At 46.4% G+C, this 26,571-nt stretch overlaps 1 protein-coding gene across 6 annotated transcripts in view; it reads right to left on the reverse strand.

Annotated features, from left to right (window-relative positions):
• adgrv1 (adhesion G protein-coupled receptor V1) overlaps positions 1–26,571 on the reverse strand; it is a 986,427-nt gene that overhangs the window by 848,298 nt on the left and 111,558 nt on the right. For 5 of the 6 annotated variants that reach the window (XR_015078534.1, XM_085989068.1, XM_085989050.1 and 2 more), the window contains exons 12-13: positions 22,207–22,239; positions 14,592–14,718 (exon numbers count right to left, since the gene is read on the reverse strand). Coding sequence is in view for 5 of the 6 variants with exons in the window: in XM_085989068.1 (XP_085845194.1) it covers positions 14,592–14,718; positions 22,207–22,239 (160 nt within the window). In the remaining variant the exon portion in view is untranslated. The remainder of the gene's footprint in view (positions 1–14,591; positions 14,719–22,206; positions 22,240–26,571) is intronic. The other variant, XM_085989059.1, reaches the window with a different exon arrangement.

The raw sequence follows: 26,571 nt of genomic DNA on the forward strand, positions 1-26,571 counted from the left end.
AAAGATTTCAATGTTTGACACCACATTAGCAGAAACTTCACATGAACATTGGCTAAAACACACAAGTGCCTACCCTTGTGTGTTGTTGGTTGGTACGATTGCACTAGGATGAGGGTGAGTGTGAGGGGTGGCTAGTGAGATGGGGAAGTGATAATGTAGATGGAGAGGGATGGGCGGAGGTGTAAGGTATGTTGGTGTGAGTAAGGATGTGCAAGAGTAGGGTAGGGAAAGCAATGTGATGGGGATGTGATGAGTGGCACAGCAGGATGAGGTTGAGTGTGGCTTTGCAGTAACGTTTCATGATCTACTGAGATCATTGAAAGGCTTGTGCCACTGCAACCTGGTCCTCCTGACAACAACCAGGCTGCGTTGATCTCCTGGGGATGCCTCTTCCGCCCATTGGAAGGGAAGAGAACCTCCCTGCATGCTGTGACTCCCTCCATAAGCATATGGAGGGAGTCATGGGAGAGCCTGGGTGCAGCCCTGCACCTTTGTGCAGTACTTGTCAGTGTCTGCAGCACCTTAATGCTGTAGAACAATGACAGCACAAATGTCAAAATTAATTTGCGCATGGTCCCTTTAAGGAAACCGGCTGATGACACGACACATCATCAAATAACATCATCAAACCCACTTCCTTCAATTGGTCAGCAAATGCACTGGGCGAGCTTAACAAGCCCAATCAGGGGAAAATAATTTTGGACAGTGGGCTGGAGCCAGCAGCGAGGCTGGGACCCGCCACCAAATTCACCCGCCATGGAGGTGGCGAGGTTGGTAAATTCCAGCCCATGAGTTCTGTTAAGTTTCTGGTCAATGCATCATTTCTGTCACAGCCACATGTATGGATGCCTGTACATGAGCTTCCAATCTTGAGAAAATACTGTTACAGCGATTTCCAGATTGTTCTTGATCAGTGAGGACACTGAAAAAGAAATGTGTGTTCCACACACAAGATGCACAATACAGTAAACTCTTGTTTAAATGGCACTTAATCATCCGGAATTCTCTAATAACCAGCAAAATTGATACTCAGAAAACAACACCTCAATAACCGGAAATGTTGCCGAGTCCGAGTCTTAGTTTCTGTTTGCTTCAGAATATTGAGAGTGGCAGCTATTTTAAAATTGAATATGTGTTTCCCAGAGACTCAATGGATGAGTTCATTTTTCAATATGTTACTGTGCCATATAGACTAGGGAAGTCCCAGGTTTTATTGCCGATTTGATGTGAAATCGACATCAAAGACAGTCAGATTATGTATAGTACAGATTGTGTGTTAACCACCCGATGGATTCATGGCTGTCAGGTGATAGGTCGGAAATCCTCAGTTGTATAGGGAATAATATATAGTTGGTAGGGAATAATAAATACTTCATAGGGACTTACCCAGAAGAAAAAGGTGACTGGCTGTTGGTGAGTTAGGTAGAGATTGAAATGTGAGTGTGGATAAGCTATATAGAAGGCATTGGTGTGGATAAGTTACTTGGAGGGCAATGTACACTTGCCAGTGAAAGCTGAAAATTGATGTCCAGATAAGGATTATACCAGATAAAAGTTGGTCATGTTATGTCAACAGCTTTCAAATCTTATTTTATTTTTGTTTGTTAAAAAATAGCCTCGGTAGATATACCTCTCCATTATCCGGAATTTTCAATCAACCAGCACCATCCCGGATATGAAAGAGTTTACTGTAGTTAGGTGTACATATATGCATGCATTTTTACAGTGATGCTGCATACTGTTAAACCTATATAAGTGTAGTCAAAAGAATAAGGCTTCCAAAGTCTTAGAGCTTATCAAGTGAATAGCTCAGATACACAGACTGTAGGGTTCTCAAAATTCCCACATTCCCCAAAGTTATTAATAAAGGGACCCTGAAGGACAAGTTATTAATAAGGGTACCCTAAAGGAAATGGCTTCTGGACCTTGTGGCAGAAACCTGCAAGATTGAAAGCAGGATCCTGCAAAAACGGCAGGCCAAGTTCAAAAGGCTTTGAAAAACCTGACATGCCTGGGCCTGTGGGAGACTTGTTATTTTGAAGCCAGACAACTAGATGATGCAGAATACGCATTCTTCATTTTTGAAACAAATCAACTCAGGAAAGACTTAATCTTGAACCCATTAAACCTTTGCATAAATAATCGCTTACAGTTTAAACTGGCTACCAAGCCAGGAAGATACCGATTCACATTATGAATAACAAACACCCAAGATATTAAAGCCATTTAGCAATGGGGCAACCACCCAAAAAGAAGTTAAGGTGAACGACTATAATCACTTTAACGAGCCCGCCAAAAATCGGACAAAGAACTAACCCTGATTTGGCGCGCGGATAACAACCTCCAAAATAGTATAATTGTAGGCCCACCGGTAACCAAAAGTGTGCAGCAAGTGGGCAACCGAGGCGAGATGAATGGCAAGGTCAACGAGCAAGCAGAGAAGGGCAGTGTGGAAAAGCGTTGGGGATGAGCAGGCACACGCTCAGGCCCAGGTTTACTCGAAATGCAAAGAAGTGTTGGGGGACGAGCAGGCACACGCTCAGGTCCAGAGTTACTCGAAACTCAAAGAAGCAGACAGGCACGGTGGGGCATGCTCGACCGAAGACGATTAGGCCACAACTGCAGCCTTACACGAGGAACGACCACGAGCACCGCGGTAACAAAGGGCCAGGTAAACCATACCTTCAGATCATTACCACTGCACAGTTAACGATCTAGGCCACCGCGACCGAGCCGACACCGAAGACCGCCAACCGAACCCCAACCGCAACAAAACTTCGATGACACACACACCACCCCCTACAGAAATGGCGACCGCGGCAGGACTCCGGCAACAGGGGTGAGATACAGTAGACACTGATTCGGAAGAGCGAACTGTAATGGAAGAGAGGATTTCTAATTATGTATTCAGTAAAGTGAATATCACTAAGAAGTGGATCACTAATCTGTTAAAAGCTGGGCGTCCGGTAGATGCTGCAGCTAAATGGACAGAAGGGAAGGATCATAGGAAATCCATAGAAAAGGCAGTCTGGCTGATGTGCTTCAAGAAACAGATCCAGCTTTTGGACAGGCTCGTTGAAGCACAGGCAGCTGAGATACAGGCGTCAGCCCTGGAAGTCCAAACAAGGACTCTAGCAGGGGAGAAGTTACTGGTAGCATTGCAGGCTTTGAACCAGGAAAGGGTACAGTTAATGGGGGAGCATAAGGCCAGGCTGGAATATCTACAGTGTCAGGTCACCGAGGCCAAGAGCAATGAGCTGAGGTTGCGGGAAAAGAATGCCCGCCTAGCGAGACAAGTAAGGGAGCAGGAGGAGAAAGTAAAAGACATAAAGGCAGCCTATAAGTTAGCGAGCGAGCAGGGGTTTGAAGATGCAGATCATGGCCCCTGCCAGTAATAGATAGAGAATCTGAACCTGGCCCTAAGGAAGGCAAAGGGCATGGTGTGCCTCATAAGCTTGAAGGCAGCCCAAGTGGATTTTACAGGGAACGAGGGGAGAACGGTTCAGACACCAGTGGTAGTGCCAAGGGACGACCCGGTTGAGGAACAGGAGATCCCATGACCACCACCCGTAGCGCCAGGTTTTAGCGAGGTCTGGCAGCAAGGGGGGGTGCAGTTAGGGTTCGAAGCTGAGGTGAAAAACCCCCCGCGAGAGAAGCCGGGACCGAGGCCGGTGTGCCCAGCCCAGCAGCGAAGGTTTGGCCCACCCGCTGATGAAGGGGAGGAGGGACCCCTCCAAAACCAGTTCGTAGTTCCCCACGGCACCCAACAGCTTAGGGCCATGGTAAGCCATATACCAAAGCTCGCAGAGAATGGGGACCCCTTGGTCCACTTCAGGGAAATGGAGCAGGCAGCCAGCATCAACGAGTGCGATGATACTGAACAGGCCAAAATGCTGCTATTTTCCCTGGCGAGTAAGCTCCTCCAGTCCCTCTCTGACCAGTGTAAGAAGGGACAGTGCGAGTATGGGGAACTCAAGGAGGAAGTTCTTGAGGCCATGGGGATGAATGAGGGAAGTCCTTTCTCCCGGGTGGAGAAAACAGTGCAGCTCGCAGGGGAAACCCCGCAGGCTTTCGCGGACCGGTTGTGGCCGGTGTATAGGAGTGCCTGTACAGGGGCACCTAACTGGGCGTACCTGGGCCAGGATCAGCTGGCCCACTGGCTCCGTTGCCTGGTGGCAAACAGCTTGCCACAGGTCAGGGCCAAGGCGGAAGTTTGGTTTGACCCTAAGAATCCCCTGACTACCGAACTGACGGTGATCAGACAACTGACCCTAGCTTACAGGAATGGTAGGGGAACCGATGCACACCCACCTAAGGGGAAGTTGCATGAAGTAAAACCCGGACAGGGTAGGAAGGAGTGGCATCAGGAAGGGAATAACCCTTCCGGCACAAAGCTTAATTGTTACGGGTGTGGGAAGGATTTCAAGATGAAGGGGGGTATACTCCTACTCGCCCTGATAGGAATGAGCACTGGGAAGCGAGGTGACGTGGAGGACTCCCACATCGATGGGTGCTCAGGAGAGAGAGCACTGGTTGTGACTGCTGGGGGCGGCGAACGAGGCATGGAGGAGCTCGCTATCTATTCCCATGAGGGAAGATGGCCAGGGTGGCTGGGATCCAACTCCACCCGGTACTCCAGCCAGACCGGGTTCACCTACGGGGAGGCCTCCCTCCCCTGCCCCAGCGTACAGGTTGTGGCCTCACGGGTCGGGGTCACTGAGGGGAAACGCGTGTGCCTGACCTGCAGTGGACAGATTCCCCTGGGAAGGTGGTGGTGGCTCAGAAAGCTGAGCAGAGACATGGGGGACCGTACAGCTGACGGTACGACTGGGGAAAGACACCTACCGGACGGTCACAGGGACCCAAGCGGGGACTAGAGTGTGCTGGGATAAGTGGTGGGAGTCGGAACAAGGAATTTATGTCTGCATGTGGGGGTCACAGAGGGCCTGCCCCACGGGCATATCCATCATCTTCTCCGCATCATGGCAGGATAAGGGGAAGGGGGTGGAATGGGATTCCCACCTACACACGTGCATAGTCCCACGCTCACCAGCCCCAGTTAAAGCCACTGAACTTGTGGCACGCACCTGAAAGCCCCTGCCCACGACCCAGGCAGCAAGGACACACAGAGAGGGGTGCCCTGCCACCACCAAGGGACCAGGGAATGGGCTGGTACTAGTGCCGACGGAACAGGTGCTATACCAGGGGGTACACTATGCGGTAGCTTCCGTGATCCTGAACCTTACTGAGGTACACTTACCTGAGTGGTGCCCCAAAGAGACAGAACAGCTATACCAGGCCCTGTTAAAAGAGATGTTTAGGAAATTCTACGAGTTCGATTTTGCCAATGTAGACAAGACAGAACTGTACACTACACACATGGAGTGTTTTGGTAATGCGGGGAGACAAAAAAGGGGAACCTGGAATGATGTTTTCACAGCGTTTAACACAGGATCCTCTGTTATAAACAGCCTGGATGACATAGAATTGCAGACACAGATAAACGGTTTGAAAACACAATTGCAAAAAATCTTAATGGATGAAAATACAGTAGTAGGCTCAGAGTTACACGAGGACCAGGCTATGACGGTCCATTTAAAAGAGATCATTGCTGAGCTGGAGAAGCACGCAAAGACTGCAAATGCCCTCATAAGAGAGGACAGGAATGCTTCAGATCAGGCTGCACAGAACGAGGTGTGCGTACTGTATGGGGCATGGTTGCTAGGCGAGGGCCGCAGTAACCTGAAGGACTTAAAACAGGGTTTAGTCCCTGATGTAAGAAAAAGGAGGCTTACCATCAAGTAACTTTAAAGTAAGCTTTAAGTAACTTATAAACACACTATATACAAGAGAGGTCTTTACCATGCCTCTGGTAGAAGCCTCTTACAATACTGAACAGACCAGTATTTATACCAGTCCAACAGGAAGTGACACATGACAGGAAGTGAGGTATGTACACAGTTCATAGTTCACAGTTCACAGGAAGTGATGACATAACTTCCCGGAAGTTATTATTTTTATCACATTCTTCCCTCCTGCAGGTTTAGGAGGCTGTGGTCTACCTTTTGGTCCGCAGCCGCCGAACAAGGAAGAGTCGCACCCGTTTGGATTCCCGTCGTAGAGGGTCGCTGGTCCGCTTACATGCGGTTGGCCATTGGCCAGAGTCCGTGTGGCCTGGATTGCCCTGTGAAGGGTCGGGGAGATCATGGCTTCGAGTACGAGCCCCAATAGGTTCAAAGTCAGACTGCCTCTGTTCAGAGGGAGGTGCAGAGCTGGTCTGTGGCAGACCAGTACTTTCATGCGTGGTACTGGGAGGGTCGCAACCTTGAGCACGGGGTTCTACCGGCACCAAGCTAGTTGGTGTCCGATCAGGATCCTGGAGAGGGGTACCCGATAGGTCCCAAGAGTTTCCTGGTGAAATGCCATCACCCGATGTCCCACTAGGTCCTGGTGGGCAGGGAGCCAGATCCCATAATGATACGGTAGATTCTCGGCCGTCGGAATATCGTATGTTTGCATAGGTGGGGTTGGCATCGGTTAGTTCGACCTCGTCTACAAGAGGGTCATTTTTAGACGTCCGAACGTATCTTCGGAGTAATACAGGTCCAGGAGTAGTTAGCCATGACGGGAGTGATGTCCCATGAGATGAGCGACGCTGGAATCCAAAGAACCGCTCATGAGGTGTAGTATTTGTGGCTGTAGAAAGCAGGGACCGTATAGAGTGCAATGCATCCGGAAGCACTGTTTCCCATTGCTGGTCTGGTAGGCCCCGAGATCTTAAAGCGAGACGTACGGAATTCCAGATGATACCGTTATACCTCTCTACCTGCCCATTTCCGATGGGATGGTATGGTGTTGTTTTGCTTGTAGCAATTCCCCGTTCTGAGAGGTAGTCCTTGAGTTCCCTCGACATAAAGGATGGACCCCGATCTGAGTGAATATAAGCCGGCATGCCACAGAGAGAAAATACCTGCTCAAGGCAGCAGATTACTGTGGACGCCAGCATATTGGAGCAGGGGAAGGCAAATGGAAAACGTGAATATTCGTCGATCATGGCGAGCAAATATGTGTTCCGAGTTGAAGAGGGCACTGGGCCCTTAAAATCGATGCTAAGTCGTTGCATCGGTTGGGTTGCATGTATGAGTATACCATCTGAGGGGCGGAAGAACTGAGGTTTTAATTCCGCACAAAGCCGGCATTCTGAGCATATTTTCTTTACATCTCCAGTGGAAAAAGGGAGATTCCGTGATCGTACGAAATGTAGCATGCGCGTAACGCCAGGATGGCACAAACCATTGTGGACATCCATGAGGGTGGAGGATGACATAGTGGAGCAGAATGCCCGTGTGAGGGTGTCCGGGGCCACATTCTCCTTGCCAGGCCGATAGAAAATGGTATAACCAAAAGAGGCCAGTTCCATCCTCCAAAGTTGTATTTTATTATTCTTAATTTTGGTTCGTTTTCGATTATCGAGCATGAAGGCGCCTGATCGTTGGTCCGTGATCAATGTAAAGTGCTGGCGAGCTAGAAAATGGTTCCACTTCCGTACTGCCTCTATGATGGCTGTGGCTTCTTTCTCAACCGGAGGATAATGTAGCTCGGCACCTTGTAAGGTCCTGGACATAAATGCTACAGGACGACCTTCCTGATTCAGAGTAGCCGAGATCGCCACCTCCGAGGCATCACATTCAACCACGAAAGGGAGATTCTCATCAATGGAGTGAAGAGCCGCTTTCTCCAACTGTTTTTTGAGAAGGTTAAAGGCTGCAACAGCCGCTGTTCCCAGTGGAAATGATCTAGCATGCAGCAAGGGTTGGATTTTGTCCGAAAAATGAGGAATCCATTTAGCGTAGTATGCAAACAGACCGAAAGCCCGACGTAAAGAAGCCGGATTCTTAGGTGACGGGAGCTCTTGGAGCGGGCGAAGTCTTTCTGGGTCTGGCTTAATGATACCATTGCCTACGCAGTAGCCAAGGATGTTGATGGTCGGTTGCGACTCAACAGATTTGGATTCGTTCAGGGTCAAATTACGGCGATGGAGGGCATCCCGAAATTTTTGGAGGTTGGAGTCGTGTTCCTGTTGATCGTGACCTGCAATGGTAATGTTATCAAGATAGGGAAAAGTGTCCCTTAGGTTTTCCTGCTTAACCAGGCCATCCATTGCCCGTTGAAAGACAGCCACTCCATTAGTAACCCCGAATGGGAGGCGACGAAATTGGTACAGCCGTCCATTAGCCTCAAAGGCTGTGTACTGCTTATCTGAGACCTTCAAGGGTAACTGATGATAGGCACTTTTTAAATCGTAAGTTGAGAACACTTTGTATTCGGCCAGTTTATTAACCATATCATCAATGCGTGGCAATGGGTAGGCGTCCAAGTCGGTATATTGATTGATGGTTTGCGAATAATCGATGCATAGTCGCTGTTTGTGAGGTTTTAGAGGGTTCTTGACAATGACGACTTGAGCCCGCCAGGGCGACGAACATGGTTCAATGATATCCTCTGCTAGAAGTCGAGAGATTTCAGCCGCAATAAAAGATTGGTCTTCCTGATTAAAGCGCCGCGATTTCGTTATTATCGGTTGGCATTGAGGCGGAATACTGGCAAATAATGAGGGTTCATCAAGTGAAGCTGCTGATAATGCACAAAATGGTAATTTAGACGGTATATTAGAAATAGTAAGTCCGGGTTTGGATCCACCAAACTCAATGGTGAGTTTCTTATGCTGTTTTTGGAAGTCCAGTCCTAAGAGGAGATCACTACATAAGTCCTTGAGCACCGAAAGTCGGGTGGAGGGATACATACGACCATGAAGTGTCATATCAACAACACAAAAGCCGGAGATTCTGGTATTAAGTGATGACTGGGCCATCGCAATTGCCTGGTCCGATGGGAAGACATGTAGTTTCAATTTCGCAACAATCTGTTCCTTAATGAAACTATCAGTACTTCCTGAGTCAATTAAGGCATCTAAGGTATGCCCTTTAATTGAAATTTTTGTGGCAGCATGAGACAGGTTCTGTGGGCAAGCAGCTGTAATTGGTGTCGTTGCACAGAGAGTGGCTAAAACTCTTGGTGTGCTTCTTCGGGAGAGAGCTCGAGAGGAAGCTTGATAGGTCCTAGCTGGAGCATCTTGATAGGCCCTAATTGGGGCAGTTCGGTAGGCCTTAGCTGGATTGGCCCTCGTAGAGGCCCTTGATAGGCAAACTTTAGCAAAGTGTCCTTTTTTCCCGCAATAACTGCAGATTGCATTGCGAGCAGGGCAGGTTTTCCTGGGGTGAAAAGCATCTCCACAAAAGAAGCATTCCTTCCTAGATTGCCAAGAGGCTGCTAAAGTGGGGTCGTCCTCCTCTTCTTCATCAGAATTATCAGAATTAGATTCCCCCATGATAGGGTTCACCTGAGACCGCTTGAATTGTCTGGTTGCAGCTACAGCAGCAGATCGAGATCTGGGCAGCTGATAGAGGTCTGCATTTCTCTTTGCCAAATCCAGTGAACAAGCTAGGTCAAAAGCTTTTTGTAGCTCAAGTGTTTTACTTTCTAGTAGACGCTGGCGTATAAATGGAGAGGCAATCCCGCAGATGAAAGCATCACGAATCATTTCTTGGCGGTACAGCTCAGCTGAGGCTGCCTGAAAGTTACAATCTACGCTGAGCCTGCGAAGTTCTTGCAGGAATTCGTCAATTGATTCCCCTGGCCCTTGTCGGGCTGTGGCCAGTAGATGTCTAGCATAGACCTCATTTGGGGTCTTGGCATACAGTTTCTTAAGTGCCCGAATCACCTCATCGTAATTATCCCATTCATCAACATATTCGAACACTTTTGGGGTCACATAATTGATAAGTATCTTCAATCTAGCAGGAGCATCCGCTTCACATTCATCCAGAAAATTCTCAAAAGTACGGTACCAATGCTTCCATACCCTGCCAGCTGCTGGTGCATTCGGGTCCAAGTCCAGACGAATAGGTCTAAGGATTTTCTCCATGATGGGTGGTTCCCTGGATCCTTAATTCCGAGTTTGTCCGAAGGTCTAGTATTCGTGAGTGTAAATACTAAGTTACTTAAATTGATGTAAGAAAAAGGAGGCTTACCATCAAGTAACTTTAAAGTAAGCTTTAAGTAACTTATAAACACACTATATACAAGAGAGGTCTTTACCATGCCTCTGGTAGAAGCCTCTTACAATACTGAACAGACCAGTATTTATACCAGTCCAACAGGAAGTGACACATGACAGGAAGTGAGGTATGTACACAGTTCATAGTTCACAGGAAGTGATGACATAACTTCCCGGAAGTTATTATTTTTATCACAGTCCCCTCCTGGATCAGCAACAAACACCTCGCAGCCCTCCATCCATTTGAGAATGCATTGAGCCCGTGTCAACTCCGGCTAGCTTCTGAGGCCTACCCTGTCCCAGTAGATTGTGGGCGCTCTAACCACACTATCATGGGGATAGTAGTGAGGATGCCGGTCATGGGTGGGACAGCCCGACCCGCACCGGTATACAGGGTAGAGAACATTGGAGTCATTCAAGGGGGTGCACACATCCGTTTCACAGTGGGTACTGACCTCTCGGGGTGCCGGAGCCAGGGAGCACACATAATACTGTGTCACCAGCACTTGAACGCCTATTCAAAACCACAGTGTGGGTTTAAAGCTGCAGGTGCAAAATCTATAAACTGTACCATGGAGGTAATGGCACAAGACCATGTGCCCCCACAGGTAGCATATATAGGAGGTGGGACATATTGTGTCACCACAGGTGTGCCCCACTACCAGCATGGACAGCATAACTGGTGTCCGGTAAGTGACAGCAGTTTCTGCTTTAAACCCAAGGCAGAAGTTCAAGTGGCCCAGGAACGAATTGTCCCCATTCCTGAACCCTCCACTGTTCACCTCACTGTAACAGAAAAATTTCACCAACCTGCAAAGATGTGTAGCACATTTCGGCTATGAAATCCGCCCCCCACCAGAACATCTTACCAAGTTACTAAAAGCAGTAGTCGTCTCACAAAAGCATTTCTACACGTTAGAGCAGAAGGCAGTAGAGATAGGGGCCAAGATATTGGACATTGTAGTTCCACCCTGGTGGGACATTTTTGAAAATATAGAGGTCCCTTCATGGGTTAGAATGGCTTCCCACATCCTCGTGGTTTGCCAGCTGGGAATAGTATTGTACCTAGTGTGCACTCAGTGCAAGGGAAAAGGCCAAATACTAGAATTCCGAAACCAAAGGACTTGGAAGGAGCATTATGTTAAGGTGGAGGGAGATACACCTATTTGAATCTTTTATTTTATTTCTGAATAAAGATTGATTTTTAGTGTTTTTGTTATTTTTAATAAAGACTTTGTTGTGTTATTTTTAATAAAGATGTATGTGTACCAAGTGGTGCAGGGGTGTGCGACCCCCTCCATGCTTGGATGTGTGTAAACAACTGTATTCTGCCTATGTCTGCTTATGTACACTACATTTTCGAAGAATGGGAAATGGATGTGTCATGGGATTTTAGATAGCTAATTACAGGGAAGATTGGTTATGGAGGGTCGGGAATTTTGCTCACCTTCGTAAGTATGATACTTAAAGCGAGTTTTAGTATCAACAGGGGGGAGTGTAGGGTTCTCAAAATTCCCACATTCCCCAAAGTTATTAATAAAGGGACCCTGAAGGACAAGTTATTAATAAGGGTACCCTAAAGGAAATGGCTTCTGGACCTTGTGGCAGAAACCTGCAAGATTGAAAGGAGGACCCTGCAAAAATGGCAGGCCAAGTTCAAAAGGCTTTGAAAAACCTGACATGCCTGGGCCTGTGGGAGACTTGTTATTTTGAAGCCAGACAACTAGATGATGCAGAATACGCATTCTTCATTTTTGAAACAAATCAACTCAGGAAAGACTTAATCTTGAACCCATTAAACCTTTACATAAATAATCGCTTACAATTTAAACTGGCTACCAAGCCAGGAAGATACCGATTCACATTATGAATAACAAACACCCAAGATATTAAAGCCATTTAGCAACAGGGCAACCACCCAAAAAGCAGTTAAGGTGAACGACTATAATCACTTTAACGAGCCCGCCAAAAATCGGACAAAGAACTAACCCTGATTTGGCACGCAGATAACAATCTCACAAAATAGTATAATTGTAGGCCCACCGGTAACCAAAAGTGTGCAGCAAGCGGGGCGAGACGAATGGCAAGGCCGATGAGCAAGCAGAGAAGGGCAGTGTCGAGAAGCGTTGGGGATGAGCAGGCACACGCTCAGGCCCAGGTTTACTTGAAATGCAAAGAAGTGTTGGGGGATGAGCAGGCACACGCTCAGGTCCAGAGTTACTCGAAACTCAAAGAAGCAGACAGGCACGGTGGGGCAGGCTCGACCGAAGATGACTAGGCTGCAACCGCAGCCTTACATGAGGAACGACCATGAGCACCGTGGTAAGAAAGGGCCGGGTAAACCATACCTTCAGATCATTACCACTGCACAGGTAACGATCTAGGCCACCACGACCCAGCCGACACCGAAGGCCGCCAACCGAACCCCAACCACAACAAAACTGCGACGACACACACACCACCACCTACAAGACCAAGAGGATACTACAGGGTAAATTGTCATCTTTACTGCTCGCAATGCCGAGCTTCTTGCCGCGGGACTGCATATTTGGAATTTGATGCATGCCCAATATGTGGCCCGCAATGATTTTCTATCTAATACCCTTATTGAACAGAAAATCGTGGGGCCCGCAAATCAGACACACCACTGATTTTTTGATATACACTCCTGGGCCTAAAAATTCGGTTGCTTTGCGCCTCCTGTTAGCGCCCTAAGAGAGCGCAAAGCAACTAGCGCCTGGGTGCAGTGCCGCCAACGCCTCCCGCAAAATTCAGCGGGAGGTTACCTGCAGCGGTAACCATTAGCACCCCAAGGCACTGCGCCGCCGGCGATGACGTCATCACCGTGCGCCGTGCGCAGTGCCCCGGCAGCGATCTTCGGTAGTGCCCCCTGACTTACCGCCGGACACTATGTCCGATGGGGTCAGGGGGGCCTACCTGCAGCCGGGACAGCGCAAATTAAAGGGGAGATGACAGGCGGCATTTTTGTTGCTGGCCGCCTGCCAGCACCTGCCTCCTCTGCAGCCACCGCGCACCCCCCCCACAAACCCCCGCGGAGTGCCAGCTACGCTCCATGAGCCCGGCACTCCTCTTGAGTGCCGGGCTCTTTTGCCGGCACTCCGATCCCTGGTGGACCAGCTGGGCCCTGGGTTGTGCTACGCTAGGCCCCTCCCCTTTAAGAAGGGAAGGCCTGCAGTACCACGGCGCAACATGCCGCAGAGCGTGGCGCTGTGGCACATAGTGCTGCGATATTCACTCGCAGCGCCCCAAGAGAGGCGGGACACTTCCAGTAGCACCCCATCTCCCTCTTGGGGCGCTACCGGTGAATTTTGGCTGCGGGGGCGCTAATTTTTTGGGGGCGCTAAAGTAGCATCCCGGCGAAGTCAGCGCCCCAAAGGGGGGCACGACTCAATTCTTTCCCCCCTGATGCGTAAAGCTTTGTGCTGGGAGCACTAAAGACAACATTTTACCTTCAGGCTCAATCGTTAGCTTATCTCAGCCAAGTGGCAGCAGGAACATTACAATTGGTTGCTCAAAGGAAATTCAGTCAGGGTTCCCTCTCCCGAGTGCTATCCAGTGATCGCTAGATGGGTGCAGTGTGGCAATCAGATGAGGACAGAATAGGACTCGGTTGTGTTGGCTTGTGGTCAAATAGCATTCTGCCATTCACGGTGAAGGTTCACACAAGAATTACAGCCATCAGACTAATGTACCAGAACACACCTGAAACCTGTGGAACTGGACCCCAGCAAGGAGTTCATCTCTTCAGGAAAGGAGTGAAGGCAAAGGAAGAAAGGCGGCAAGAATTCCTTATATCTGCAAATTATTAAATGTTAATATGTTTCATATCCAGGAAACTTTCGATTAACCGGCCCCTAAATAACCGGAACGCTCTATCCACCGGCAAAATTCAGGAGTCGGTTCAGGTAACTTTTTTTACTTTTAGTTACTATTTTTACTCCATTTGTTGCTGTGCAAGGGTGTAGCTGAAGCTGTTGCTAAGCTACAGAGATGCTTGCAACTTGTGCCGATTGTTTTGAAGAAGCAACAGGGTTTGTTGGAGCTCCGTATCTTTTACTACAGCGTTCGGTTATCCGGAATTGTTGATGAACCGGCAACACGTCGGTCCCGTCCGTGCCGGATACCAGGAAGTTTCCTGTATTAAGTACTAGTTACAGCCAGTCCTGTTAGAAGCAATTTTGGTTATAAATACATTTTCAGTTCCTAGCTATTCTGCGTAATAGAATTCCACTTTGTTTTGAGTTCCGTCTCCATGCGGTGGTAAAATGAAACCTCCCAGTGAGGTCACAATATTAGGGAATTTGTGTTCTTTTAAAGCTAGAAAAGTCAAACACATCGATAACACAGGGTATATAAAAATAATTCATGGAAAATCAAGTAAAGCTGCATTTTGTTCACAATTTGACAAAAAAAGTTCAAAAATTAATTTCCAACACCATTCATCCAGACTTACATGAACAAAATATGGTCCTCTTGTCTGTGGGGAGAATTCAAATACTCCACCTGGGTCATCATTTTGTAAAATAATTATCTCTCTACTTGTAAATCCTGATTTCACAATCTGATTTTCAGGGTTAGTTCTGCAAATGAAAGAGAAAGTCAAAAACTACAATTGTCACAGTTTCACAGAAAACAATTACTGTATATACATTGAAATAGCAGTAAACTGCTTAGCTGAAGTATTTGATAACTACTTCCAGTTTTAAATCTTAGACTGAATAATGTGTCATTTTTTTAAATGCCAGAGTCTCATTCAGCCACAAAGCTGACAGAAAACATGTTTTGGAGCAAATCAAAATCAAGAGGTGGATTTTCCCAACAGTACACAGGCAAACATGCTCACATAAAATTCCTTTGTGCACAATTTTAATGCTGCCATTCGCATATTAAAAAAAAGTTAAAGTCAGTTATTAAATAACATACAAAGGAACTTTATGCAGATAAAATTAAACCCACAGATACAAATGTTAACACAAGAATGTTTTTTAAATTTAGAAATATATGTATTAAATTCTGATACATTATAATGGAGAAAATAAAATCTACTATCCTGCAACACCCATCACATGATTTGAATCACTGTTCAAGTTATACACTACGGTATTATCTCTTTTGTCACTTCACTGCCAGCATTGGCTAAATCAGCACAAGCTGAAAATCCAACATCAACAAGAACTTGCATTAAAGAGAGAGGGAGAGATCGTGAGGGCTATTTTGGATAAGGCTCAAAAACGTGCGTGGGGATCGCGATGCGCGATCTGCCCACGCCCGTTGAAAGTAGTGCAGGCAGCACGAGAAATTCATGCTGCCTGCTCATTACCATGATGGCAACGCTAAGCCCAGCACTAAACACGCTGCTGGTTGGCTCAGCAGGGGACCCAATATCATGTGGAGCCTGCTCTCTATTTAAAGGTTGCTTGCAGAGTGAAAGGCTGTCTGCACTTCTTAAAGGGGGGTGCTTTGTTACAGACGTACCTCATTGTGACTGGAGCAGCAGCAATGTCTCAACAGGGCAGAGAAAGTGTGCACCTCAGTTTTCCGATGCAGCACAGGAGGCCTTGGTACAGGGAGTCTACAGGAGGAGACAGGTCCTCTAAACGCAGGGTGGCATGAGGCCTTCTAGACACACTGTGTGAAGGCAGTGGGAGGAGTGCGCAGAAGCCGTCAGTGCCATCAGTGTTGCCCCAGGACATGGTTCCAGTACCAGAAGAAGTTTAATGACCTCACACGAGTGGTTAAGATAAGTGAATTCATCTTCAAATGCCATATCCCACCATCTGCACCACTAGCCGCACACACTGCTCAATGCATCACACCCCCAACACTCACCTACCAATAATCTCTCGCAATTATGACTCATATCTCACAATCATAGCTTCACCTCACCCTCACACACTTACCACTGCTTCAGAGGGTAGCACAGGTCTCAGCTCCCCAGAGGGTGAGGTCGCACATGAGTTCTGCTGCACAGGACTCAGATGAGTACCTCGATGGGGCGGCCTTCAAAAGAAGGGTGATGGGCATGCACACAGAAATGCTTGGTGCAATGGCAGGCCTGCCAGTGAGCCTCTTGTCAATGTCAAGAAGCATGGCACGGGGCTTTGTGCAGAGCTTGGAGCCCATGACTTTCAGGATGGAAATGATGGGCAACTCCAGTAGAGCACTTGTGGACCCAACCATGATGCTGGGTGTGATGGGCAATGTCGCAGCTTCCATTGCAGCACAAGCAGAAGCCACGCAACGTCTGAGTGTTGCAATGGAAGCTCAGACTTCTGCCATTCAGGTTCAGCTCGCTGTCATGCAGGCTCAGCTTGCTGCCACACAAGATCAGACTGCCATCGTGGCTGGGTTTACGAGTGTGGAAAGGGGTTTGCAGGGTCTCACACCAGTCCATTAATCTATCCTCCAACAGATGGTTCGGAATGTTGAGGCGTCGCCCCGGGGGGAGTGGCAGTGGCTCCGTAGAGCACGAACCTGCTGTCCTCTCTCAGGATGACAGCATTCTTAATTCCATCGCTGCCACTCTGCCAGTGCCAATGCCAGCCAGCCCAGACTGCTTCTCATGCCAAGGTGGTGCAGTCTACAGCCGGGCCTTCTAGACCCAGAGCTGCAAGGCCATCTGCAGTGTTCCCCACAAAAGTCAGCAACCTTCCACCAGCCATGCTGCAGGCATTGGGGTAGCACTGCATAGGAGCACTAGAAGAGGCAAAGGCACACGAAAGACAGACACTAAGGGAATGCACAAGGGTGATTAGTTGACATTGTAATGTAATATTGGAATTAATAATCATTTATAAATTATGTTTGGAATGTTTGTTTTGTGGTGGCTTTCATTTCAGCTTTGTGCCCAAGAGGATGCTGTGATGTTCCATGACAGAGGCATGGTAAGGTGGGGAAGTGTTGAGCAACAGGGATCTGGGGTAAAAACAGAAAATGCTGGAGATAGTTAGCAGGTCAGGCAGCATCTGTGAAGAGAGAAACAGAGTTAACATTTCAGGTCGATGATCTTTCGTCAGATCTAGGGATTCATTCAAGGGAACCGGAGTCTGGTGATGCACTCACAGACAGCCAGGAATGGGGATTTACAGGCTGCTTCCTTCCCTTCCTCCTCCACTTCCTCTTCATCCTCCTCCTCCTCCTGAGGTGGTCGCAGAACTCGTGTTGACAAGGGCATCGCCCTCATGATGGCCAAGTTATGGAGGTTGCAGCAGACCACCACAAATTGGGACACCTGCTCCAGTGAGCACTGGAGAGCTCCTCCCGAGCAGTCAAGGCAGCGGAACCGATGCTTCAGCACCCCGATGGTCTGCTTGTGGCAGCATGGCTGTCATTATATGATTGCTGGCCACGAGTGGTGAGGAGGTGAGTCATCAGCCAGTAGGTGTAGAGTGGATAGCCCTCGTCTCCGAGGTGCCACCCTCAGGTTCAACATGGTGGCTGGAAGATTTCTGGCACACCGGACTGGTGCAGGATGAAGGCATCATGACTGCTGCCAGGATACCGGGCATCATGATGTGCTGGGCGTGGTCACGCACCAACTCCACATTAAGTGAGTGGTAGCTTTTGCAGCTATGGTACATCTCAGTATTGATATGCAGCTCCCGCAAAACTACGTGTGTGCAGTCGATGGCGTCCTGCACCATGGAAAGCCCGATATCATGGCAAAGCCACGTGCATGCTCCTCCTACTTCTCTATTTTTAGAGAGAAGACAATGAAGTCCCTTCTTAGATTACAGAGCCACTGTGACCATCCAGATGCAGCGATGGACAACGATCTGCGAAATTACCTTTGTCCCCTATTCCAGCCTGGAAGGATGCGCTGGGGGAAAAATTCAGGGCCACCGTCATCTTGTGGGCCACTGGCAGAGCCATTGTCGCACTGCTCTGAGGCTGCAGATCTGGTTCCAAGAGGCGGCAGAGTTCTGGACCACCTCCTTGGTAAAACGGACCCTCTGAATACGCTGCTCCTGGCTTAGGTGCAGGTAGGAGAAGTGTTGAGAGCACTCCTCCCCCTCTTCCTCCTCCCTCTGTGAGCAGCTTGTCTTTGCTGCCTCTGCTTCATCTCCCTGTCATGCGGCAGCGCGAGGGAGACTGTAAGCAGAGCCTCCATGACTGTGAGAAAATGTTGTGAGCAGAAGCCTTCCAGTAGGAGCCAATGCCTTCCCAACGTCCAGCAGCACTCCCTCCACACTTTACCAACTTTATAAATGTCTTCTAGCAAGCCAGTGTTGATATAAACTCTGCAAGAGGCACTACAAGAGAATCAACTTACCTGTAAGTTGGATGTATCTCTTTAAATAGCGCTGGTGGGGGTGTACCTCATGCAACAGAACGCATGTTCAGCTGTGCGTGTTTAGGAGAGGGCATTGTTTGAAATGATGACGTCCAAAATGGCAGGTTGTGCGTCAAATCAGCGTTATGCGCTGACTGATGTCACGATCTGCCTACTCTGAATACTGCCGGCGCACACATGACACACCCAAGCTATTGCCCTCACCAAGACGGCGACCAGTGCGGGCTGCGCTGGAAGTGGGCGGAAGCGAGGTGGCCGCCATTTATTTTTCTGAAACCAGACATAACTGCCTGCGCTACGGTGCTGAATTTCACGACCAAGTTTTATATAGTGCTTTTCACAACCTCAATTCCAAATTTATGTAGAAACATAGAGAAATGTCTCAAGGCACTTAAAAATAAAAAACAGATTCCAAGCCATGGTGGAGAGTTAAGATGGGTAACTGAAAACTTCAGCAAAAAGCTGAGTTTTAAGTCCTTTAAAAGTGCATATGGAAGAAAAGAGGTGTTTAGGAAGAGAGCTCCAGAGATTGGGGTAAAGGCAGCTAAAGGGTCTGCCACCTAAAGTGCAAAGGGAGTGGGGAATGCACAGAAGATCAGAATTGGAGGTCTGAGTGCGTGGGAGGAGGAGCTCAGGTGCGTACAGTGAAGCAAGGCTATAGAGAGAATAGGAAGCCAGTGTAGATCAACAAGGATAGAAACATAGAAGATAGGAGCAGGAGTAGGCCATTCGGCCCCTCGAGCCTGCTCCGCCATTCAATGAGATCATGGCTGATCATCCAAATTCAGTACCCTGTCCCTGCCTTCCCTTCATATCCCTTGATCCCTTTAGCTTTAAGAAATATATCTAACTCCTTCTTGAATATATTTAATGAATTGGCCTCAACTGCCTTCTGTGGTAGAGAATTCCACAGGTTCACCACTCTCTGGGTGAAGAAATTCCTCCTCATCTCTGTCCTAAATGGCTTACCCCTTATCCTTAGACTGTGATCCCTGGTTCTGGACTCCCCGGCCATCGGGAACATCCTTCCTGCATCTAGTCTGTCTAGTCCTGTTAGAATTTTATAAGTTTCAATGAGATCCCCTCTCATTCTTCTAAACTCCAGTGAGTATAAGCCCAATCGACCCAATCTCTCCTCATACGTCGTTCCTGCCATCCCAGCCTGGTGAATCTTCATTGCACTCCCTCCATGGCAAGAACATCCTTCCTCAGATAAGGCGACCAAAACTGCACACAATACTCAAGATGTGGTCTCACCAAGGCCCTTGGATAGGTGATGGGTGAGTGAGGCTCAATGAGAGGCAGGATATGGGCAGCTGAATTTTGAATGAGTTGGACTTTATGGAGGGCAGAGAATGGGAGACCAGCAAGGGGGATGTTGGAAAAATCAGCCTGAAACTTCCACGGACCTTGGCAAGGTATGGAAGTGCAGCAGAGTGGACGTGCACCCATTCCTTTGGCCTCCCCATGATTCCATCCCAACTCCCATGGGCAGGGTCATTTCGAAGTGGGCACCTGTAGAGGCATAACAGTGATGCCAAAGATGAACAGGCAAACATTTCTTTTAAAGATAATTATCCCATCTGGGAAGGTTTACTTTTGGTACTTCAGGAGGCCCAGAATGGTACCCTCGTTCTCAGCTGTGCTTAAAAGAGGCAAGCTAAGCAGAATTCCCAGAGATGCCTGGAAATGCCCCCAGACACACCAGCAAACTGCTGATATCCATCTGCTCCCCAAGCTCCCAGCTGGGATTTTCATTGTAACAAATTGCAATACCTCCCTTCCCTCCCCCAACCCATCCACCCCACCCCCCACCATGACTACAGTAGAATTCTGTGCCCCTCGATGGGAAGCATTTTAATCTTATCAAGTCCAGAAGTGACAACGGTGTAAATAAACAGTTTGGACCAAATAGAGCTTCAAGGTTTTGCAAGGTCTGATTCAGTCTCAGAGAGGGGATGGAATCAGTGTTTATGACAGTGGCTGAAATTAAAGGCTTCAGTCTTCCAGATGCACAGTAAATCTTTTCTTTACTAAAACAGTAGCCTTGTCTTTTTATTTTTCAAGCAAACTTTAATTGTTAATACCAAAAATGTTTTAAATATGTATTACATAATGGGGTAAATTTTATGTGTTAGTGATCCAAGTGCAAGAGATTAGTGGAAGGGGTGTGAATTTGATGCATTGACTGCCGCGTCTGATTGTGTGTCTGCTATTTCATTTAGCGAGGCACCACACCAAGAGAATGAATGCATAAAATTTACTCCAACATTCCAACTATTCTAAAGGAATTGGATTGACATTTAAAAAAGAAATCTTGAGCTTCACTCTACCATCATGCTTGATTGAATTCCAGCTTTATAGCTCTCGCCTACTCACTGATTAATGCTCGATTTTGATTGTTAATATGGAGAAATATGCCTAAGTCAAAGCTACTACTCCATAGCTACCCATGTGCAGACCCAAGTTTTTCTTTCTATCCATTGCCCATCTCCTGATCCTACTCTTGCCCACTATGTAGCTCATATCTCCTTTCCTCTTCCTGGTCTCTATCATTCCCACACTCCCAGAATAATTGCCACGGTTCTCCCAGAGCAACCATGTGAGTTGTCCACTCTCCGGTCCCAGTGCATTGCTCATGTGCCATGCTCCCAAAGGGCCAACTTCTCTAAGTTCTTCCCTATTCCCCCTTTCTTGTCGCACACCATCTCCAAATGCCAGTTTATGTTGAATTATTATAGTAACATACATAGTATTATTTCTATACATTTCATCCCTTCTGTCTGCTTTCCTGAAATCCAATTACTGAGTAATTATTACCTGTCTGTCCTCATTTCAACCTTAAAATGAACAACTTTATAACCTTAAAATTAATAACTTTATGAACATCCACAAATGTTCTCTCACTTCAACTGGTCTTGCTACTTCCTCCTTATTAGTTAGCAGGCTCAGCTACTCTTTCAGAAAAGATTCTTGAAGTGCTTCAATAAACTCTCTCATGCACAGAGATTGACCCCACTATAAGTTCCAGCTATTTCAGGAAGAACCCACTGTGTCCCCTAGTTCCTTGATAGGTCAATTTTAACTAGTCAACTCCGTAGAATAAGATTGTATATTTATGGCTTCAGGTAAATCATGCTAATAGTTGTTCCTGCATGCAAAAATCAGAAATTTTAAGTTTGCATTCTCAAATCACAATCAATCTGTAGACATCAAGGCAACAAACAATTTTATATGGTGACCAACAAAGCATTGGCCCATGACAATTTTCAACTCTACAATAGTCTCAATGGTGTGATCTACAGCCACATTGATTTCAATAGCAATAATGACAGCTGGCAGTACTGTCTTTTCTATACCATTTGATTAATGTTAGAAAATTAGTCTCCAGTTAAACATATATAATACATCTATTTGAGTTCATGTAAAGCAAAGTGCAAAAGGGCAATGCAAAGTAGGTTACCTGGAATAAAATTGTGGTAAGCAAACAAAGCTGCTTCAGAATCCTAGTAACACTGTTTTCTTCTTTAATTGTTAATGAATATCCAAAATAACAACCAAATAAAGACAGTAACCATGGGAGCAACTTTGTTATGTTAATTAACTACCTTACATACTGTAGGCACAAATAACCTAATGCTTCCTTGATTTCAATCATGCTGCATGCAAACAGATGATGTGTGTGCTAATACTGTACTCATGAAGCACCATACAAAGTAGATGAGAATCATAACATTTTGAGCAAAACCTGAACAACACAACTTACTCTACTTACCCAAAATATACCACAAATCTTTCTGTCTCTACCCTGTAGACATAGAGTGGTAGAGAATATGAATGTTGTTTTCCAGAAGTTTCAAAAGGTAGGATAAAAGAGGGTTTTTTCTTTTGCAACATCGCATAACATGCACATTATGAAAATCCTACTTGCACTAATGACAATTGTATTCAAAGGGTTTGGAATTGCCCAATGAACTAGTGTGGTCCCGTGACTAACCAGAATGTCACAGTCTATTCATGACACGATGCCAAGATGGGTCCACAAAGAGGATTATTGCCAAACACTGCACACACTACGTGGGCAAACTACAGCAGCTGAGCACATTTTACTTCAGAGGTTTAGCAATAACATATTGTTCTTGTGTCTGGAAAAACCCTCACTGTAAAGTTATCCTAGCCTTTGTGTTTGAAACATATGCATATTTTTTTGAAATGCACCCTTTTTACATGCAGCCAGGAAAATCAATACACAAATTGTGAAGTTTCTCCCAATGTGTGGTGACCACTTGCACTGAATTAGGGATTGTAGCCTTTTCTAGCAGTGAATATAAATGTAAAAGTAAAAGCATTTTTCCCCAAGGAGGGATTGTATTTTCTTGTGGTTTTAGAAGTAGACTTCTTAATTTAGCAGTAGCACCTATTTGTTGCTCTGTTGTTTATTATTGTTCAAAATGTACATTAATAAATGCCAAATATGCATTTACTAATAAGATTTTATTATCACACTGACTGGCTACGGTGCTACACTGGCTGGACTGGCAACCAAGAAACTAATGCTGCAGCAATAGTACACTATCATTCAGAGATAGGGAGTGGCAGTAGGAAGCACAGCTGGCAGCTACCAGATTATGCTGCAGTCTAGGAATTGCATTTTAATACCCAAACAACAGCATTACATACACGCTTTGCTCTACAGCAGTTCATTCCCTATGCTTTGAAAGTATAGGCAGGAGTACAGCTTTGCCAAAACATTAAAAAAGGCTTTACCTAAGTTTACAAAGTGTTTAGGAAGTCCAATGCACTACCCTGAGCACTTATTACACTACGTGCAGTGTCAAGCCCGAGCCTTCCAACAGATGTCAAGCTACTGGGTTCCAGAGTTAGGTTGGGACCTGATTCAAACGTTACAGACTTAGATTTTCCTTTTCCTACCCAGAAGGGTCAAGTGGGACTTGTGCATGCCACCCTGACTTCATAACGACCCTGACCCAGTATATGCACGGCAGGCTCCTGGTGGGATTTCCACCAGCAAGCAGAAGCCTGCCGGTGGCCCTGAGAAAAGTAGCAGACAGGAAAATGGGGCAGCTTGCCCCTCTACTGTAATATGGCAGGCGGGGTTGGGGAAAGAAAATCCATTTTGGGTCAAGGAGGCAGCAATTGTCCTTACTGCCCCATTTTGATTCCATTTCCAATATTTTCTTGTGTGATAGCACAGGAAAATCCAGGTCACACTGCCACTTTTATATGACTGCAACGCAGTTTAAAACTGGTATTCACTCTCAAATGTTCCTTAGAATACGAGTAGCAGCAATCTCAGCTGATTGCTTAAAAACTAGCTTTGGAAGGTGTCCATGTCCAATCATAAGATAACTCTTAGCAGGCTGATCAGAGTTTATTGTGTTAATGGTAATTCAGCAAATTGGAGCTTTGTATCAAAATAAAGTTACACAGATGCTAACTGGAGATGGGAAAAAAGTATTAAATATAATCTTATCACTCTGAAAGTTTTGTCTGTTTTTTTAACTTTTCTATATTTTCACAACGCAACTTACACTCTCTTCTGCACCTGTATCTACAATAACCTCTTTGATAATTCAGACACAGTAGTCTAGCCAGAAGATTGCTCTCCTGCTGCTGCCAGTCCCGCAGATGCATTTGAGCCATGTAGGGAAGGACCTGCTACCTGAATTGAGACTGCAATACTGACTTCAGGTACTTGTGCTGCAGCAACAACCAATTTTTTCTACAATTAGTTCCTCTTTTTTTTAAACTTCAATTTATGATGATTTAGTTGGTGGCAGAACTTCACACCTTTGATCACAAAATGTTTTGTTGGTCTGTATGAGGCAGCTGTGAGCATTTCAAGCATGCAGCTTCCTGGCTGCCAAAATACATGGCTGCCTATTCTTCCAACAGCAAGCCTATTCTGTATTTAATGTTGCCATTGAAGGGAGTGCAAGAGGCTTCAGCTGTAAACAGCTCTTTTAGTGGTACACATCACCTCTGTCAGTAGCAGCACTGCCTCTTTTACATTGCCAATTTGCTGCCAACAGCAGGGCTGCCGGCAAACTGACAATGTAACTGCTGCAGAAGAATGTCAATAAGGACTATTTGAAGTCTGCATTAGTTCAGTTTTACTTTGGTATCCAAACTAATGTTATTATTGCTCACCAGAAGCAAAGCATTGTCTGTGTGATAATAACAAGGTGAACAATGTAGTGAATGTTGTAACAAAAAACACAATTTCAGTATTTTATAACAAGTTATGATATATCTTATTTTTATAACTTAATGGAAGTAAGGTGTCTCTCACAACCTCTATATCTAATTAAGAGCTGTTGTACTTAAATAGATTGAAATATTAAGAGGGCAGAAATCTAAGCAATTGTAAAAAAAGACCTTGATATTTTCAGCATTATGCATTTATATACCAATGTCACATAATGCAATATTTTACAATAACTTGTACTACAGCAAGGATGGTGTACAACCAGAAGCGCTGAGCAAAGACTAGAAGGATAATTTTATGAATGCACACTCTGGGTGAGAAACTGCATCCACTGGGAGCACATATCAGGAAATCATAAACATGTTCCCCACATTTTTATGTCCGTTATGGATGGAAAGACCTGGACTGCATGCTTGAAATTTCCTAATCTGCACTCCTGACGGACAAGACTTCATACCAAGACACGCACCTGAAGCTGGTGGGGTCTTTCTTTAAATATACAGATCAGGGTCCAATGACATCATCAGGCCCCAACTGTAATTTTAAGTTGTGGACTGCACGGGGAAGCCGTTGTGTCTTTTCCCACCAGGGAAGAGGCCCAAACAAGTAAGTTTTTTTAGTTTCCTTGTGCGGCCAGCAGGAGCAGGAGTGCTGCTCTGCATCCCACAAGCAAAGTTTAGGACTCCCCTGCCCGAGGTTCACCCCTTCCTGATCGCGAAACCCTCCCGAAATGCCCTCCCCGTGACTTACCCAAGTGCTGGCGACCATTCCTTTGGTCCTCGAAGTGGCCTCCCGGCATCCAAAATTACGCTCCTGACCGTCAGCCAGCTGCTACTTTCCACCCGGTTTGGGTGGGTAACTAACCTGGGGCATGCAGATGAGGCCAAGGTGTTTAAAATGCCCGGGCCTCATGCTGCCACTGTTAGGGGGATTTGGCACTTGCCTCGCCCTCGCCCATCCAATTCCTGTTCTGGGTTAAAATCGAGCCTATAGGCTGTTGAAAAACTGGGTCTACTAGACTGCCACTGAGATAGGAGAGCTGATTTAGCAATGTAACTACCTGGGCCAGCTCCCAGACTACGAATTAAAATGGAGCCAATATAAAAGTAGCTGGATAGGGTTTGTCCAGTTTACCCGATTGTACAAACAAATCACATACCTATAAATAAAACGCACTGCACCAATTAACCTAATGGCCCAGAACTTGGTGTCGGGGGCTTGCCGCGCATGCAAGCCCCCGATCTGCACTCACCCTGCGCGCTGACATCTGAAGCCCGGGCCTGCTTGCATTTCCTGTCACAGGCCCGGTTCAGATGTCAGCGCGCAGTGCTTACCTGATCCAGCGGCGTAGTTAGTGCGATGTGCCGGCTGGGATCAGGTGAGCACTGTACAACCAATCAGGGGAGGGGAAGGTTCATTCATGAGTTTGAGAGTAAGAACTGTCAAACTCATGAAAACTACGGGGGCCCAAAACACTATTTAAACTTTAAATAAAAATTTAAAAAACATCCCAATCATTAAATTAAGTATAAATAAGTTTAAAAAAATAATTTAAACAATAATTTTTTTTTTGAAAAAAATAAATTTTTAATAAAAAGGGTCTAAAACTAAACTTACCTTATTGTAGATTCTTTAAAATAATAAACCTGTGGAGAAAAAATATTCTAAATTACACTAAAACACCACTTACCTGTAAAAATAAATACTTACGTGTGCTTTTTACAAGCGTAAAGACCGAAGGCCTTTAGACATGCGCAAATCCCCCAAAACAGAGGAAATCCAAGACGCACGCGCTGCCCCCTACAGCGCACGCGCTAGCCTCTTCACCTCTTGGGTTAGAGGAGAGGAAATGCCGGTTTTCAGCGCATGCGCTGTGCATGCTGAAAACCGGCATTTCCTCCGGCCAGACAC

This window comes from Somniosus microcephalus, chromosome 1 (assembly GCF_052327205.1).
Source record: "Somniosus microcephalus isolate GS21.2 chromosome 1, FLI_Smic_1.0, whole genome shotgun sequence".
In the NCBI taxonomy this organism is placed as follows: Eukaryota; Metazoa; Chordata; class Chondrichthyes; order Squaliformes; family Somniosidae; genus Somniosus; species Somniosus microcephalus.